The sequence below is a fragment of the Pseudophryne corroboree genome, chromosome 9 (assembly GCF_028390025.1).
Source record: "Pseudophryne corroboree isolate aPseCor3 chromosome 9, aPseCor3.hap2, whole genome shotgun sequence".
Taxonomy (NCBI): Eukaryota; Metazoa; Chordata; class Amphibia; order Anura; family Myobatrachidae; genus Pseudophryne; species Pseudophryne corroboree.
This window is the reverse complement of record NC_086452.1, coordinates 95,325,547-95,344,658: the sequence shown is the minus strand read 5'-3', so window position 1 is coordinate 95,344,658 and position 19,112 is coordinate 95,325,547. Positions and strand designations below refer to the sequence as shown.

Below are 19,112 nucleotides of genomic sequence, written 5' to 3'. Positions count from 1 at the left end.
GTGCACACCACCTGATCCTAAAGCTTTTACTTTTGTGCCCTGTCTCCTGCGGAGCCGCTAATCCCCCCATGGTCCTGACGGAGTCCCCAGCATCCACTACGGACTACGAGAAATAGATTTATCGGTAAGTAAAATCTTATTTTCCATTTTCCTTGGTTTATATGTTTTCCCTCTTTTTTCCCTGGTTCTAATAATATTCCCCTTTTTATTTTTTGTGCACCGCCATAGCATAATTTACATTCTCATTTCACTGAGCTTAATGTAAGATAATATAAGAAGTGACTATTTCCCTTCTAGAACTTACATTTACCCATTACAGCCGGATCCCTCATCTACACTGAGGGACATTCTTATCAAGGAAAACCTGGGATTACTTCCAAAAATAACAAGAGGTCATAAACATTGCATATTAGAGATGATTACTCACTCCTGGCACATGAGCGAAGATACTGAGAGATCCACATATAGCAATAGACTGATTTTTGCAGAATGTTTATAAGCGGTTACTGATTATTTTCCTAGTTCCTCTTAACACATAAAACATTTTCCACCGTCACAATTTCTTAGCCCATATGATGTCCAGGAAGCCTCCTCCTCATGCAGCAGCAGATTGTATTATAGGTCCATTAGCAGGCGCCTCTAATGGCTGAATCGGCAAGGTACTGTGTGATCTCTGGGTACGTTCCCTAGAACAACAAACCGTGGAATAGGAAAAGGGAATGTCCGTCAGCGTGAGAATTCAAGTCCATCTTTTCACAAGTCACAACTTACATGTTAAGAGGATGCATAAACAATACAATATACAATGGGTAACTCAGCAACCGTTTTTTCTAGTAAACTTTGGATAAATGAAATATATAGAGCTCTTTAGCCTGTGCGCCCACTGGTTACTAATCACATGGTAGTATATATTATCATGTAGGTTTGGTTCACAGAATGTTGGGGTCTCCACTGTGTAAATATATATTTCATATACATTTTACAGGGGTCTACTACGGTATGCTGGCTGTCGGGATCCCGGCACCCCGACCACTGGAATGCTGGCAGCAGGGCGAGCGCAAAAGAGCCCCTTGCGGGCTCGCTACGCGCGCCACACTATTTACTCTCCCTCCAGGGGTGTCGTGGACCCCCCAAGTGGGAAAATAGTTGTCGGTATCCTGGCTGTAGGGATATCGAATGCCTCCCATTTTACAGGACTGTAATAGAAACTAAAGCATTTATATGAAGTATACACTGGGGCAGTGGTTTCCAATCGGCTCTGGGGCGTAAATAAAATTATTTAGGCCAACATATTTTTAGGCTGGGCCATGTGCTGCCTGTTAGCCTTAGAGAGTGTGGCTGTGCTGTCTGGCCCCATCAGACTTCTCCTCCATTCTCCTCCTTCTCTGTGCAGCAAAGTGAGAACAGGCTAATGTGCACCGATGATTTGCTGCCAATACAACAAGGTTGAATGAGCTTTCTGCACAGATTCCTGGCCTGTCTGCAGAATTCAAGGTAGGATGTGTCTCTTCCCCATCGGTCCACCCCTGACTTTGGTACACCCTTCCCATGTTTGCTACATCCTCTGTGAGCATTTCTGCTCCCCCTCTGTGTCTTTCTGTCACATCTTTGTAATAACCTCTCCATCTCAAAAAATTGCATATGTACCTGTGTGCAAGGCGTCCCTTTGTGGTAGATCTCCCACTCCCCCCAACCCCCCTCCCACCTGATTGTTAGGTATTTTTGGGAGGGGGGGGGGGGGGGGGGGGGCAGATACATTTAAATTTGAAGTTCCAACTGCACACACAGCAGGTAATCACTAGGAAAACCTAGCTCGTTTTTGTTTGTAGCTATGGGGTGCAGGAAAAAACAAACAAGTTTTTCCTGTTGCACTGTATTAGTGTGCAAGGTAATGCAAACTGAATCTCCCCAATGGCCTAGGGATGCTGTGATAAAAATGCAGAGGGCCTAAGGGCATCAGGAACCATTGTACTGGCAACCACTGCACTAAGGTATGTTAACCAATGAATACAAATGACCAAAGAACCAAATTAGAACTCACTTTAAAGCTTTTTCTTTTTCCTGATCAGAGGAAGAGCGCCCTGTTTTTGAAAGAAAAGCGGATCGGTAACAAGTTGCTGTTTTGCCACTTGTGGGTTTATTGATATCGTATCGACCAACGCCAACTGGGCTCTGCAATGTGAAAAGTACAGCAGATTAACCGAATGTCAGAAACAACAAGGTGACTAAATAGTCCTGACTCCTGAGGTTCTAATCCTCCTTCTAAAACATAAGTTTTGCACACAGCACAGATTCAGGTTCCATCTTCATAAAAGTGGTGTATAGAAGGGAAATGCTTAAAGTGTTTAAAACAATTCTTATACTATAAAGCAAGAAGTGTGCTGTTAAAATTGTGTTCTGAAATATCTTTTTTTTCTGTCTTTAAATGAAAAATAAAAAGAAGACTAGTAGTCGGGATTGTTAATGGTTGTTTTGTAATATTATCCAACCATCAAATAGGATAAGTGAGATACCAGTAGAACGCAGGTAATTATGGTGTACGCTTGTGCAGAGCAACCACAGGTCTTAAGCTAGGTACACACTATACAAGTATTGGGCCAATCTACCAGTAATCGGGTGATCTGCCTTGTTTATTGTATAGTGCAGTGGTTCTCAAACTGTGTTCCGTGGCACCCTGGATTGGTGGTCCAGGACCAATTCATATTATTTATGGTCAATGTAATAGGCAAAACCAGTACTGGTGGCTGCCAGTCATAAAATATGTGGACAAACACAAACAAATCCTGTCCCACACCACATAACTCAGCCTCCGGATCACTTCTAAACACAATGTAACTAATGTCATATTTTTTTTATAAATTCATTAATAAGAGACTTTTGGCCTAGGGGTGCTGTGAAAAAAATTCTCATACTGTAGGGCGCCGTGATTCAAAAAAGTTTGGGAACCACTGGTATAGTGTGTAGACATGAGCGTTTCAGCATTTCACCGATAATCCAGTTTAAAAAAGTCCACAAATGCATTCCTTTGATTATCCGATTGGTTGCTCTAAACCGAAAATCTCAGCCTCAATTTCCTTGTGGGTGGACATATGCAAAATCAGTTGTGTTATTGCGGAAAATCTGTAGCCTCTAATAAAAAAATTGCATAATGTGTAGCACAGATATCGGGGCTTTCAATTTGCCAAAAATTGCCTCGTTTGTCGTCCCAATCAAAATAATTGGAAAGTGTGTACCTTTAGGAATAATTAACACAGGGGATTTCCACACCAATAAATGCAGATATAAAAAGAAAAACGTTTTTCTAAGCACAATAAACTTACATCACTTCCAAAGAGGACTCTGCATGATTTTCTGTCAAATCGCTTAGCAGAGGTTAGGAAGGGAGCTGATGATTGTCTCACTGAAGCGAAGACTGGTTTTACATCATAGGAACCAGGACCTGGAGAATTCTATAATGAAAAACAAGTACTGTCAGAGATCACCCCACTGACCACGTTCACTTTATTGCCCCCAGAGGACCCGACTCTGAGCCGAATGTGTCTACGACTTTATGCTAATACTAGTATAAGCTCTTTCCTGATGTACAGCCAAGTGTGTCTGACTGTGCAAGGGCAGAGACGCCCACTTTGTGCACTTTAGACTGTCCTGCTTGGTGCGCATTTAGATGTGACCATCGGATGCACCAGCCCCTTGCTAGCTGTAGATTCTATGCCAAAGTATGGTTTCCAATGTACACGATTGAGCGCCTAACTCCAGAAGTGCCCTGCCCGCGACACTCACCCATAAGCTAACTCCAAGTCACTACCCAGGATACTTCCAATTTATTTCTGACTCGCTGCATCTCACTCATCTTGCGACTTTGAGCTTGAGGTGTAAGCTATTCCGATGCTTACGTAACTGAGCGATTGTCAGAGGTCTGTGCAAGCATCTGTGCCGCATTGCCTTGCGATGGCGATCGCAGTGTGATTGACAGGGAAGGTAATAGGGTAGTGGAAGCAAAAATACAGGCACGCCGAGACCATTTTTAGGCCATGTCATAGCCTGTGTCCTAATCCACTACGCAGATAAAATGTCTCGGTACAGGCGGCCATGTTGCATGCCCACAGCTACCCAGGGGTCAAATGACTAAAGCAATTGTGACGGCTGTTGCATCTTTGTACGTGAGCAATTGGGTTTGCGAAGGGAACGGCGCTGTGCGACTTAGATGAAAGCATGGTTAAAACTTATCGACCATTTGTGTGAATATCTGCATTGGGACCAGCTCAGATTCAGGCCCCTAGTGTCTTCCATTACCTCTATGTAGCATGTGTGGTGCAGCACCTGCATGGAAGCACCATAATCCCCAGCAAGCAGCAGTGGGCTATCATTGGTTTCAGCCCATGATGTTGGGACCCATATAAATAAAGACAAGAGACACAGGAGTCCATTTGATGCCCATCAGACACGGTAACAGCAGTACCAATGCTTATACCCCCCCCCCCAGTTTCTCTCATCTTTAACATAATGTAAGTGCAGTCCTTCTAAACAGCCAGCTTTGGATGGCTGAGGTCTACATGTATAGTGCACACATTCTGCATTTAGGAATGTACTGTATTCATGATTCAGTTAGGGATTTGGTTGAATTATAGCAGCAATACCAAAATATAAGCTTCAGTTATATCCATGTGATTCAGCCAACTGAACCAATATCCTGATCTTACAGAGAGGTTAGTGCACACAACACTTGTTACAGCCAGGTGCTAAAATGCAAAATACAGTTTTATCATGCTGTAGGGCCGGATTCAGTATGGATCGTAGATGTGCGAAAAATCACTAACATGGCAAGTACACCACGCATGCTGGATCCAGCCCCCACACACATGCGCACAGCAGTGATGCTTTCGCTTGTTTAGGGTAGCCGACCAGAAACATGGCAACCAGAAATATGGCGAGTAGCCTAGCTGCTATGGCAAACGACTACCCGCCATGTTTCTGGTCGCAGCGGCTGTGTATGACATCACGCAGCCGCTGCAGGCCGCCCCGCAAGTGGTCTGGTCATGCCTTCGTTGTGTGGACTGTGCCCCACCCCCCTAACGCCGCTGTGATGCCCCATAATCACACCACTGCAACGCCCCCTCCTGCACCGTGAACCAGTGGCGGATTTAGCGGGGGGCGATTAGGGTGAACGCCCCCCCCCTACACATACCGGCACCGGGATAGAGGCCGGGTCCCGCTGCGGTGTTAGGAACGGGGTGGAGAGCGGTGCAGCGTGGCGGGGGAAGGGGAGAGAGAAAGCGTCCTGACGCGCGTACAGGGAGGAGGGGGCGTGGTCAGAACAGAGGCCGGCGGGGACAGGCTACAGTGATTGTATACACTGCTGCCTCTGCCGTCCGTTCTGACCACGCCCCCTCCTCCATGTATGCGCGTCAGGACGCTCTCTCTCTCCCCTTCCCCCGCCGCGCTGCACCGCTCTCCACCCTCGTTCCCAACACCGCGGCGGGACCCGGCCTCCATCCCGACTCCTCATGCTGCTGCGGACAAAATATGAGTAGGTGTCAGTGTATGCCATGTCTCCTCCCCTCCAAGCTAAAGTGTGTGTGTGTGTGTGTGTGTGTGTGTGTGTGTCATCCACCCCCCTCTTCTCCTAGCTTGCTAGCTAAAGTGTGTGTGCCATGTCTCCCCTCCTAACTAAAGCATCTGTGTTCCATGTCTCCCCCCTCCCCTCCTAGCTAAAGTGTCTGTGTGCCATTTCTCCCCCCTCTTCTCCTAACTAAAGTGTATGATATGTCCCCCCTCCTAGCTAAAGTGTGTGTGTGCCACGTCTCCCCCTGTGTTTTTTTTCCTCGCTGACCCAGTGTAAGTTAATATGGGGGTAGGATTCCCCTTGCCCCCAGTGCCTGAATTATTTTGGCTCATTCAGTGTACTGTAATGTGAATTTCGGCTCATTCAGTGTGCTATAATGTGAATTTCGGCTCATTCAGTGTGCTATAATGTGAATTTCGGCTCATTCAGCGTGCTACAATGTGAATGTCGGCTCATTCGGTGTGCTATAATGTGAATTTCGGCTCATTCAGTGTGCTACAATGTGAATTTCAGCTCATACAGTGTGCTACAATGTGAATTTCGGCTCATTTAGTGTGCTATAATGTGAATTTCGGCTCATACAGTGTGCTATAATGTGAATTTCGGCTCATACAGTGTGCTATAATGTGAATTTCGGCTCATGCAGTGTGCTATAATGTGAATTTCGGCTCATTCAGTGTGCTACAATGTGAATTTCAGCTCATTCAGTGTGCTACAATGTGAATTTCAGCTCATACAGTGTGCTATAATGTGAATTTCAGCTCATACAGTGTGCTATAATGTGAATTTTGGCTCATACAGTATGCTATAATGTGAATTTTGGCTCATTCAATGTGCTATAATGTGAATTTCGGCTCATTCAGTGTGCTACAATGTGAATTTCAGCTCATTCAGTGTGCTATAATGTGAATTTTGGCTCATACAGTGTGCTATAATGTGAATTTCGGCTCATTCAGTGTGCTATAATGTGAATTTGTTAGGGTCTCCTGCCCTGTGCTGCCACGTCGTCATGGCAACCGGGAGACAAGTGCTAGCGGAGTAACCTGAGCGCAGCTGATACTCCGGTTCGGGTCTTTTGCTGTGCAGTGGTTATAGGCTCTGTGCACGGCAGGGGATCCGGTGCTGGTTTTTGTGCTCACAGTCTGTGAGGTCTGAGTGGGGCGTGGACAGCACCTGCTTTATAAGGCCTCTTCTCAGGGTAAGCAGATGCTGCTGAATCTTTGTTGGTTAGTCAGTTCCTGAAAGTTAACCAGTACTGTGTAGCTTTGTATTTGTTTGTTGCTTACTGCAAATAGGCCTGGGGATTTGGTATTACACTCTGCCAATCCAGACCTAGCAGTAAGACTGGAGTCAGTCGTTTAGCTTGCTGGGGTTCTGTTACTACTCTGTGAACTTAGCAAGTTTGCGGCTGTATTCTAAGACTTGCCTGTCTAATCCTGTCTCACTGTGCTAGGTGTCAGGGGTCAGTTTAGTGGCAGTAAGCTGAACCTGTGCACTGCAAGTGAGAATTAGGATTGTGGAGACTCTCCTTGTGTCTATCATTCCATCTCTGACCAAGGAGTTTACTGCCACACCCGTTGGTAACCCTTTAGGGTTTTGCTGTTGCCCTTAGCAACAGCATTTCAGGTTCTCTACGTATTAAAACACAACATCTTGCTTTTCCCATCTGAGCAGTTATAATACAAGGGAGATACCCAGTTCCTTAGCCTCTGGGCTTCTCTGTTCACCTTGTGTGTATTTTGTTACCCTATCACCTTCTGTGTACGTTATGTCATATTCCCCAGTCTGTCTGTGAGTCCATTTGTTTTGCATAACAGTTCTGACACCAGTGCTTTCCTGCAGGCACTGGTGTGCATAACATATTCAGCAGCCTAATACTCCTGTTGAAATTTTGTGGGAATATGGAGCATACCCCTCAAAATACGTTGCAACAGGTGGTCGATCAGGTGCAGGTCCTGACTCGACAATTTAATGATTTGTCCATTAAAATGCACACCTCCCAGGCTGCTGGCGGAGCTCCCGCAGCAGCAGCACCTGCAGGGGTTAAGGAGCCGAAAGTAAATCTCCCGGATCGTTTTTCTGGAGATCGCTCGCAGTTCTTTTGTTTCAAGGAGAGCTGCAAGCTATACTTCCGGCTTAGGCCTCAGTCTTCTGGGTCGGAGATTCAGCGGGTGGGCATAGTGATTTCCTTGCTACAAGGAGACCCACAGGTCTGGGCATATGGGTTGCAGCCTGACTGTCCGTCGCTAAAAAGTGTTGATGTTTTTTTTACGGCACTGGGCATGTTGTATGATGACCCTGACAAGACGGCCTCAGCCGAGGCTCAGATTTCGATCCTTAAGCAAGGGCGAAGGCCAGTTGAGGTTTACTGTACGGAGTTTCGGAGGTTGGCCCATGATACCCAGTGGAATGACCCAGCCCTGAGACACCAGTACCGAAGAGGTCTTTCTAACCAGATAAAGGACCAACTGGTACAATATCCCTTGCCTGATAGCTTGGATCAGCTCATGCAGTTATCCATCCGGGTGGATAGACGGCTGAGAGAGCGTAGGCTTGAAAGGGAGACTGAGATTTCCTTCCTTCCCAAGGGAACCTCAGACTCTGAGGAATTTTCCGAGGAGCCTATGCAGATTGGGGCTACCCGCCTCTCCTTGCGTGAGAAGACGCGGAGGAGACAGCAGGGGTTGTGTTTGTACTGTGGGAATAAAGGTCATGTGGTAGTATCATGCCCAGAAAAGCCAGAAAACTTCAGGGCCTGAGGGTGATGGGAAATATCCTGTCAGGCCAGAAGTCAGAATTTCCCAAGAAGACTTTTATCATTCCGGTGACCTTGAAGATCCTCGGTCAAACTGTCAAGACTGAGGCCTTTTGTGGACAGTGGGGCCGACGGGGTTTTTATGGATGTTAGGGTCTCCTGCCCTGTGCTGCCACGTCGTCATGGCAACCGGGAGACAAGTGCTAGTGGAGTAACCTGAGCGCAGCTGATACTCCGGTTCGGGTCTTTTGCTGTGCAGTGGTTATAGGCTCTGTGCACGGCAGGGGATCCGGTGCTGGTTTTTGTGCTCACAGTCTGTGAGGTCTGAGTGGGGCGTGGACAGCACCTGCTTTATAAGGCCTCTTTTCAGGGTAAGCAGATGCTGCTGAATCTTTGTTGGTTAGTCAGTTCATGAACGTTAGCCAGTACTGTGTAGCTTTGTATTTGTTTGTTGCTTACTGCAAATAGGCCTGGGAATTTGGTATTACACTCTGCCAATCCAGACCTAGCAGTAAGACTGGAGTCAGTCGTTTAGCTTGCTGGGGTTCTGTTACTACTCTGTGAACTTAGCAAGTTTGCGGCTGTATTCTAAGACTTGCCTGTCTAATCCTGTCTCACTGTGCTAGGTGTCAGGGGTCAGTTTAGTGGCAGTAAGCTAAAACCTGTGCACTGCAAGTGAGAATTTGGATTGTGGAGATTCTCCTTGTGTCTATCATTCCATCTCTGACCAAGGAGTTTACTGCCACACCCGTTGGTAACCCTTTAGGGTTTTGCTGTTGCCCTTAGCAACAGCATTTCGGGTACTCTACGTATTAAAACACAACATCTTGCTTTTTCCATCTTAGCAGTTCTAATACAAGGGAGATACCCAGTTCCTTAGCCTCTGGGCTTCTCTGTTCACTTTGTGTGTATTTTGTTACCCTATCACCTTCTGTGTACGTTATGTCATATCCCCCAGTTTGTCTGTGAGTCCATCTGTTTTGCATAACAGTTCAAACACCAGTACATTCCTGCAGACACTGGAGTGCATAACAGTTCTGACACCAGTACTTTCCTGCTGGCACTGGTGTTCATAACATATTCAGCAGCCTAATACTCCTGTTGAAATTTTGTGGGAATATGGAGCATACCCCTCAAAATACGTTGCAACAGGTGGTCGATCAGGTGCAGGTCCTGACTCGACAATTTAATGATTTGTCCATTAAAATGCACACCTCCCAGGCTGCTGGCGGAGCTCCCGCAGCAGCAGCACCTGCAGGGGTTAAGGAGCCGAAAGTAAATCTCCCGGATCGTTTTTCTGGAGATCGCTCGCAGTTCTTTTGTTTCAAGGAGAGCTGCAAGCTATACTTCCGGCTTAGGCCTCAGTCTTCTGGGTCGGAGATTCAGCGGGTGGGCATAGTGATTTCCTTGCTACAAGGAGACCCACAGGTCTGGGCATATGGGTTGCAGCCTGACTGTCCGTCGCTTAAAAGTGTTGATGCTTTTTTTACGGCACTGGGCATGTTGTATGATGACCCTGACAAGACGGCCTCAGCCGAGGCTCAGATTTCGATCCTTAAGCAAGGGCGCAGGCCAGTTGAGGTTTACTGTACGGAGTTTCGGAGGTTGGCCCATGATACCCAGTGGAATGACCCAGCCCTGAGACACCAGTACCGAAGAGGTCTTTCTAACCAGATAAAGGACCAACTGGTACAATATCCCTTGCCTGATAGCTTGGATCAGCTCATGCAGTTATCCATCCGGGTGGATAGACGGCTGAGAGAGCGTAGGCTTGAAAGGGAGACTGAGATTTCCTTCCTTCCCAAGGGAACCTCAGACTCTGAGGAATTTTCTGAGGAGCCTATGCAGATTGGGGCTATCCGCCTCTCCTCGCGTGAGAAGACGCGGAGGAGACAGCAGGGGTTGTGTTTGTACTGTGGGAATAAAGGTCATGTGGTAGTATCATGCCCAGAAAAGCCGGAAAACTTCAGGGCCTGAGGGTGATGGGAAATATCCTGTCAGGCCAGAAGTCAGAATTTCCCAAGAAGACTTTTATCATTCCGGTGACCTTGAAGATCCTCGGTCAAACTGTCAAGACTGAGGCCTTTGTGGACAGTGGGGCCGACGGGGTTTTTATGGACCGCCAATTCGCCCTGAAACACTCTGTTCCCTTAGTACCCTTGGCATCGGAAATTGAGATTTGTGGGTTAAACGGGGAACCATTATCCCAAGGTAAAATTACCTCTTGCACTAGCCAGATTTCTTTGTTTATTGGAGCCACACACTCTGAAAAATTGTCCTTTTATGTGACTGTCTGTACTTTTGCCCCATTGGTGTTGGGGTTACCCTGGTTAAGGGCCCACAATCCTCAATTTGACTGGGTCTCTGGGGAGATTCTTAGTTGGGGTACTGATTGTTTCAGGAGTTGCTTGAGCCTTCCAGTCAGGCTCTCGCAGCTAAGTTTGCCAGGATTGCCAGGGTGTTATGCAGATTTTGCGGACGTGTTCTCCAAAAAAGTTGCAGAGGTACTACCTCCCCATCGCCCCTATGACTGTGCCATTGATTTGTTGCCAAATGCTAAGCTTCCCAAGAGCAGGTTGTACTCCCTGTCACGTCCTGAGACTCAGGCTATGGCAGAGTACATTCAGGAGAACTTGGCTAAGGGATTTATCAGACCTTCACAGTCTCCAGTTGGGTCGGGGTTCTTCTTCGTGGGTAAAAAGGACGGTTCGTTGCGACCCTGCATCGACTTCAGGGAATTGAACCGTATCACGATTAAAAACTCATACCCACTGCCTCTCATTTCGGTCTTGTTTGACCAGCTTCGTACTGCCACCATTTTTTCTAAGATTGACCTACGCGGTGCGTACAATCTAATCCGAATAAGAGAGGGGGATGAATGGAAGACTGCCTTTAATACCCACTCAGGGCATTATGAATATTTGGTGATGCCTTTTGGGCTCTGTAATGCCCCGGCAGTCTTCCAGGATTTCATGAATGATGTGCTCAGGGAATATTTGGATAGATTCTTAGTTGTATACTTAGATGACATCCTAATCTTCTCCCATTCCCTGGAGGAACATCGGAAGCATGTACGCTTAGTCCTCCAGAAACTCAGAGACCACCGGCTTGGGGCAAAGCTGGAGAAGTGCGAATTTGAAGTTCAGCAAATCGCATTTCTAGGATATATTATCTCCCCAGAAGGTTTCCAAATGGAGGGTTCCAAGGTACAGGCAGTCCTGGATTGGGTGCAGCCCACTAGTTTGAAGGCGCTTCAGCGTTTCCTGGGCTTTGCGAATTTTTATAGACGATTTATCGCTGGATTTTCGTCTATAGTGGCGCCCTTGGTGGCACTCACTAAGAAAGGGGCGGATGTTGCTCACTGGTCTTGTGAGGCTAAAGCGGCTTTTGCCCGTCTCAAAAGGGCATTTGTTTCGGCCAAGGTGCTGCGACACCCAGATCCAGAGCGTCCTTTTGTGGTGGAGGTGGATGCCTCTGAGATGGGTATTGGGGCAGTGCTTTCTCAGATGGGAGTGTCTGATAATCGCCTTCATCCCTGTGCTTACTTTTCCCGTAAATTTTCGCCTGCCGAGATGAATTATGACGTGGGTAACCGGGAATTGTTGGCTATTAAGGATGCACTCGAGGAGTGGAGACACTGGCTTGAGGGGGCTAAGTTTGTGGTCTCAATTCTCACTGACCATAAGAATCTGGCATATTTAGAGTCAGCGAAGAGTCTCAATGCCAGGCAGGCACGATGGGCTTTGTTTTTTGCTCGCTTTAATTTTTTGATAACATATCGCCCTGGGTCAAAAAACATCAAGGCTGATGCGCTCTCGCGGAGTTTTGCTCCAATCCAGGAGACCACCGAGGAGCCGTTGCCCATTGTTTCCCCATCATGTATTAAAGTGGGCATTACCCAGGACCTCTTATCATTAGTCCTTAGAGCACAGGAGCAGGCTCCTCCAGACCTTCCGGTAGGTCTTTTGTTTGTGCCTCCTAGGTTAAGACAGCGAGTGTTCCTGGAATTCCATGCCAAGAAGTCGGCAGGTCACCCGGGTATTGCCAGAACTCGGGAGTTGCTATCTAGGGCGGTGTGGTGGCCCTCGGTGGCTAAGGATGTGGATCAGTGGGTTCGGGCATGTGACATCTGTGCCCGAAATAAGACTCCTAGAGGGGTTCCTGTTGGCCCATTACATCCACTCTCTATCCCATCTAAGCCATGGACCCACATTTCAATGGATTTTGTGGTGGACTTGCCCAAATCCTCGGGGATGACAGCCATCTGGGTTGTCGTTGACAGGTTTTCGAAGATGGCGCACTTCGTTCCACTGGTTGGGCTGCCATCAGCCAGACGCCTGTCTGAATTATTTATGCTGCATGTTGTGCGTCTCCACGGGTTGCCACTTGATGTGGTCTCTGACCGCGGATCCCAGTTTGTGGCCAAATTCTGGAGGGCATTTTGTTCCGATCTCCAGATTTCTGTCAGCTTGTCGTCAGGCTACCATCCGCAGTCTAATGGGCAGACTGAAAGGGTGAACCAGTCCTTGGAGCAGTTCCTCAGGTGTTATGTCTCCAAGTGTCAGACTGACTGGGTTGCTCATCTGTCCATGGCGGAGTTTGCCTATAACAACGCGGCTCACTCTGCTACAGGGATCTCTCCCTTCCTTTGTGTGTATGGGCATCATCCTAAGGCCAATTCTTTTGACCCCGTGGACTCCACGCCTGGTGGTTCCTCTGTGGTTTCGGTCCTTAGAGGTATTTGGCGGAAAGTGAAGAAAGCCCTTGTGTCTGTGTCATTAGTGACCAAAAGGGTTTTTGATAAGCGGAAAAGACCCTGCAGCTTCAAATTAGGAGACTTCGTCTGGTTGTCTACCAAGAATTTGAAGTTGAGACAGCCATCTCATAAGTTAGGGCCCCGGTTCATCGGCCCTTATAAGATCACCAGGGTTATCAATCCGGTGGCATTTCAGTTAGATCTGCCCCGTTCTTTGGGTATCAATAAAACATTTCATTGTTCCCTTTTAAAACGGGCGATTAGTAATCCTTCTACCAGTGGAAGACCTTCCCCTCTTCTGATACGTGGCCAGAGGGAGTTTGTTGTTGAAAGGATTCTTGACTCCAAGGTGGTTCGGGGTCGGCTGTCATTTTTGGTGCACTGGAAGGGGTATGGCCCGGAGGAGCGGTCGTGGGTGCGCAGTTGTGATCTTCATGCCCCCAGACTGATACGCTCTTTCTTCTCGCAGTTCCCCGATAAACCCGGTGGTAGGGGTTCTTTGACCCCTCGTCAGAGGGGGGGTACTGTTAGGGTCTCCTGCCCTGTGCTGCCACGTCGTCATGGCAACCGGGAGACAAGTGCTAGTGGAGTAACCTGAGCGCAGCTGATACTCCGGTTCGGGTCTTTTGCTGTGCAGTGGTTATAGGCTCTGTGCACGGCAGGGGATCCGGTGCTGGTTTTTGTGCTCACAGTCTGTGAGGTCTGAGTGGGGCGTGGACAGCACCTGCTTTATAAGGCCTCTTTTCAGGGTAAGCAGATGCTGCTGAATCTTTGTTGGTTAGTCAGTTCATGAACGTTAGCCAGTACTGTGTAGCTTTGTATTTGTTTGTTGCTTACTGCAAATAGGCCTGGGAATTTGGTATTACACTCTGCCAATCCAGACCTAGCAGTAAGACTGGAGTCAGTCGTTTAGCTTGCTGGGGTTCTGTTACTACTCTGTGAACTTAGCAAGTTTGCGGCTGTATTCTAAGACTTGCCTGTCTAATCCTGTCTCACTGTGCTAGGTGTCAGGGGTCAGTTTAGTGGCAGTAAGCTAAAACCTGTGCACTGCAAGTGAGAATTTGGATTGTGGAGATTCTCCTTGTGTCTATCATTCCATCTCTGACCAAGGAGTTTACTGCCACACCCGTTGGTAACCCTTTAGGGTTTTGCTGTTGCCCTTAGCAACAGCATTTCGGGTACTCTACGTATTAAAACACAACATCTTGCTTTTTCCATCTTAGCAGTTCTAATACAAGGGAGATACCCAGTTCCTTAGCCTCTGGGCTTCTCTGTTCACTTTGTGTGTATTTTGTTACCCTATCACCTTCTGTGTACGTTATGTCATATCCCCCAGTTTGTCTGTGAGTCCATCTGTTTTGCATAACAGTTCAAACACCAGTACATTCCTGCAGACACTGGAGTGCATAACAGTTCTGACACCAGTACTTTCCTGCTGGCACTGGTGTGCATAACAATGGACCGCCAATTCGCCCTGAAACACTCTGTTCCCTTAGTACCCTTGGCATCGGAAATTGAGATTTGTGGGTTAAACGGAGAACCATTATCCCAAGGTAAAATTACCTCTTGCACTAGCCAGATTTCTTTGTTTATTGGAGCCACACACTCTGAAAAATTGTCCTTTTATGTGACTGTCTGTACTTTTGCCCCATTGGTGTTGGGGTTACCCTGGTTAAGGGCCCACAATCCTCAATTTGACTGGGTCTCTGGGGAGATTCTTAGTTGGGGTACTGATTGTTTCAGGAGTTGCTTGAGCCTTCCAGTCAGGCTCTCGCAGCTAAGTTTGCCAGGATTGCCAGGGTGTTATGCAGATTTTGCGGACGTGTTCTCCAAAAAAGTTGCAGAGGTACTACCTCCCCATCGCCCCTATGACTGTGCCATTGATTTGTTGCCAAATGCTAAGCTTCCCAAGAGCAGGTTGTACTCCCTGTCACGTCCTGAGACTCAGGCTATGGCAGAGTACATTCAGGAGAACTTGGCTAAGGGATTTATCAGACCTTCACAGTCTCCAGTTGGGTCGGGGTTCTTCTTCGTGGGTAAAAAGGACGGTTCGTTGCGACCCTGCATCGACTTCAGGGAATTGAACCGTATCACGATTAAAAACTCATACCCACTGCCTCTCATTTCGGTCTTGTTTGACCAGCTTCGTACTGCCACCATTTTTTCTAAGATTGACCTACGCGGTGCGTACAATCTAATCCGAATAAGAGAGGGGGATGAATGGAAGACTGCCTTTAATACCCACTCAGGGCATTATGAATATTTGGTGATGCCTTTTGGGCTCTGTAATGCCCCGGCAGTCTTCCAGGATTTCATGAATGATGTGCTCAGGGAATATTTGGATAGATTCTTAGTTGTATACTTAGATGACATCCTAATCTTCTCCCATTCCCTGGAGGAACATCGGAAGCATGTACGCTTAGTCCTCCAGAAACTCAGAGACCACCGGCTTGGGGCGAAGCTGGAGAAGTGCGAATTTGAAGTTCAGCAAATCGCATTTCTAGGATATATTATCTCCCCAGAAGGTTTCCAAATGGAGGGTTCCAAGGTACAGGCAGTCCTGGATTGAGTGCAGCCCACTAGTTTGAAGGCGCTTCAGCGTTTCCTGGGCTTTGCGAATTTTTATAGACGATTTATCGCTGGATTTTCGTCTATAGTGGCGCCCTTGGTGGCACTCACTAAGAAAGGGGCGGATGTTGCTCACTGGTCTTGTGAGGCTAAAGCGGCTTTTGCCCGTCTCAAAAGGGCATTTGTTTAGGCCAAGGTGCTGCGACACCCAGATCCAGAGCGTCCTTTTGTGGTGGAGGTGGATGCCTCTGAGATGGGTATTGGGGCAGTGCTTTCTCAGATGGGAGTGTCTGATAATCGCCTTCATCCCTGTGCTTACTTTTCCCGTAAATTTTCGCCTGCCGAGATGAATTATGACGTGGGTAACCGGGAATTGTTGGCTATTAAGGATGCACTCGAGGAGTGGAGACACTGGCTTGAGGGGGCTAAGTTTGTGGTCTCAATTCTCACTGACCATAAGAATCTGGCATATTTAGAGTCAGCAAAGCGTCTCAATGCCAGGCAGGCACGATGGGCTTTGTTTTTTGCTCGCTTTAGTTTTTTGATAACATATCGCCCTGGGTCAAAAAACATCAAGGCTGATGCGCTCTCGCAGAGTTTTGCTCCAATCCAGGAGACCACGAGGAGCCGTTGCCCATTGTTTCCCCATCATGTATTAAAGTGGGCATTACCCAGGACCTCTTATCATTAGTCCTTAGAGCACAGGAGCAGGCTCCTCCAGACCTTCCGGTAGGTCTTTTGTTTGTGCCTCCTAGGTTAAGACAGCGAGTGTTCCTGGAATTCCATGCCAAGAAGTCGGCAGGTCACCCGGGTATTGCCAGAACTCGGGAGTTGCTATCTAGGGCGGTGTGGTGGCCCTCGGTGGCTAAGGATGTGGATCAGTGGGTTCGGGCATGTGACATCTGTGCCCGAAATAAGACTCCTAGAGGGGTTCCTGTTGGCCCATTACATCCACTCTCTATCCCATCTAAGCCATGGACCCACATTTCAATGGATTTTGTGGTGGACTTGCCCAAATCCTCGGGGATGACAGCCATCTGGGTTGTCGTTGACAGGTTTTCGAAGATGGCGCACTTCGTTCCACTGGTTGGGCTGCCATCGGCCAGACGCCTGTCTGAATTATTTATGCTGCATGTTGTGCGTCTCCACGGGTTGCCACTTGATGTGGTCTCTGACCGCGGATCCCAGTTTGTGGCCAAATTCTGGAGGGCATTTTGTTCCGATCTCCAGATTTCTGTCAGCTTGTCGTCAGGCTACCATCCGCAGTCTAATGGGCAGACTGAAAGGGTGAACCAGTCCTTGGAGCAGTTCCTCAGGTGTTATGTCTCCAAGTGTCAGACTGACTGGGTTGCTCATCTGTCCATGGCGGAGTTTGCCTATAACAACGCGGCTCACTCTGCTACAGGGATCTCTCCCTTCCTTTGTGTGTATGGGCATCATCCTAAGGCCAATTCTTTTGACCCCCTGGACTCCACGCCTGGTGGTTCCTCTGTGGTTTCGGTCCTTAGAGGTATTTGGCGGAAAGTGAAGAAAGCCCTTGTGTCTGTGTCATTAGTGACCAAAAGGGTTTTTGATAAGCGGAAAAGACCCTGCAGCTTCAAATTAGGAGACTTCGTCTGGTTGTCTACCAAGAATTTGAAGTTGAGACAGCCATCTCATAAGTTAGGCCCCCGGTTCATCGGCCCTTATAAGATCACCAGGGTTATCAATCCGGTGGCATTTCAGTTAGATCTGCCCCGTTCTTTGGGTATCAATAAAACATTTCATTGTTCCCTTTTAAAACGGGCGATTAGTAATCCTTCTTCCAGTGGAAGACCTTCCCCTCTTCTGATACGTGGCCAGAGGGAGTTTGTTGTTGAAAGGAATCTTGACTCCAAGGTGGTTCGGGGTCGGCTGTCATTTTTGGTGCACTGGAAGGGGTATGGCCCGGAGGAGCGGTTGTGGGTGCGCAGTTGTGATCTTCATGCCCCCAGACTGATACGCTCTTTCTTCTCGCAGTTCCCCGATAAACCCGGTGGTAGGGGTTCTTTGACCCCTCGTCAGAGGGGGGGTACTGTTAGGGTCTCCTGCCCTGTGCTGCCACGTCGTCATGGCAACCGGGAGACAAGTGCTAGCGGAGTAACCTGAGCGCAGCTGATACTCCGGTTCGGGTCTTTTGCTGTGCAGTGGTTATAGGCTCTGTGCACGGCAGGGGATCCGGTGCTGGTTTTTGTGCTCACAGTCTGTGAGGTCTGAGTGGGGCGTGGACAGCACCTGCTTTATAAGGCCTCTTCTCAGGGTAAGCAGATGCTGCTGAATCTTTGTTGGTTAGTCAGTTCCTGAAAGTTAACCAGTACTGTGTAGCTTTGTATTTGTTTGTTGCTGTTGTGCACACCAGTGCCTGCAGGAAAGTACTGGTGTCAGAACTGTTATGCACTCCAGTGTCTGCAGGAATGTACTGGTGTTTGAACTGTTATGCAAAACAAATGGACTCACAGACAAACTGGAGAATATGACATAACGTACACAGAAGGTAATAGGGTAACAACATACACACAAAGTGAACAGAGAAGCCCAGAGGCTAAGGAACTGGGTATCTCCCTTGTATTAGAACTGCACAGATGGAAAAAGCAAGATGTTGTGTTTTAATACGTAGAGAACCCGAAATGCTGTTGCTAAGGGCAACAGCAAAACCCTAAAGGGTTACCAACGGGTGTGGCAGTAAACTCCTTGGTCAGAGATGGAATGATAGACACAAGGAGAGTCTCCACAATCCTATTTCTCACTTGCAGTGCACAGGTTTTAGCTTACTGCCACTAAACTGACCCCTGACACCTAGCACAGTGAGACAGGATTAGACAGGCAAGTCTTAGAATACAGCCGCAAACTTGCTAAGTTCACAGAGTAGTAACAGAACCCCAGCAAGCTAAACGACTGACTCCAGTCTTACTGCTAGGTCTGGATTGGCAGAGTGTAATACCAAATCCCCAGGCCTATTTGCAGTAAGCAACAAACAAATACAAAGCTACACAGTACTGGCTAACTTTCATGAACTGACTAACCAACAAAGATTCAGCAGCATCTGCTTACCCTGAAAAGAGGCCTTATAAAGCAGGTGCTGTCCACGCCCCACTCAGACCTCACAGACTGTGAGCACAAAAACCAGCACCGGATCCCCTGCCGTGCACAGAGCCTATAACCACTGCACAGCAAAAGACCCGAACCGGAGTATCAGCTGCGCTCAGGTTACTCCACTAGCACTTGTCTCCCGGTTGCCATGACGACGTGGCAGCACAGGGCAGGAGACCCTAACAGTTGCTTACTGCAAATAGGCCTGGGGATTTGGTATTACACTCTGCCAATCCAGACCTAGCAGTAAGACTGGAGTCAGTCGTTTAGTTTGCTGGGGTTCTGTTACTACTCTGTGAACTTAGCAAGTTTGCGGCTGTATTCTAAGACTTGCCTGTCTAATCCTGTCTCACTGTGCTAGG

General features: G+C 47.9%; 1 protein-coding gene across 2 annotated transcripts in view; it reads right to left on the bottom strand.

The window, feature by feature from the left end:
* Positions 1 to 476: 476 nt before the first annotated feature.
* Positions 477 to 19,112, bottom strand: part of CIMAP2 (ciliary microtubule associated protein 2) — an 80,895-nt gene continuing 62,259 nt past the window's right edge. For both annotated transcript variants that reach the window (XM_063939662.1, XM_063939663.1), the window contains exons 8-10: positions 3,321 to 3,449; positions 2,042 to 2,172; positions 477 to 686 (exon numbers count right to left, since the gene is read on the bottom strand). In XM_063939662.1, coding sequence (XP_063795732.1) covers positions 596 to 686; positions 2,042 to 2,172; positions 3,321 to 3,449 — 351 coding nt within the window. In that variant the 3' untranslated portion in view covers positions 477 to 595. The remainder of the gene's footprint in view (positions 687 to 2,041; positions 2,173 to 3,320; positions 3,450 to 19,112) is intronic.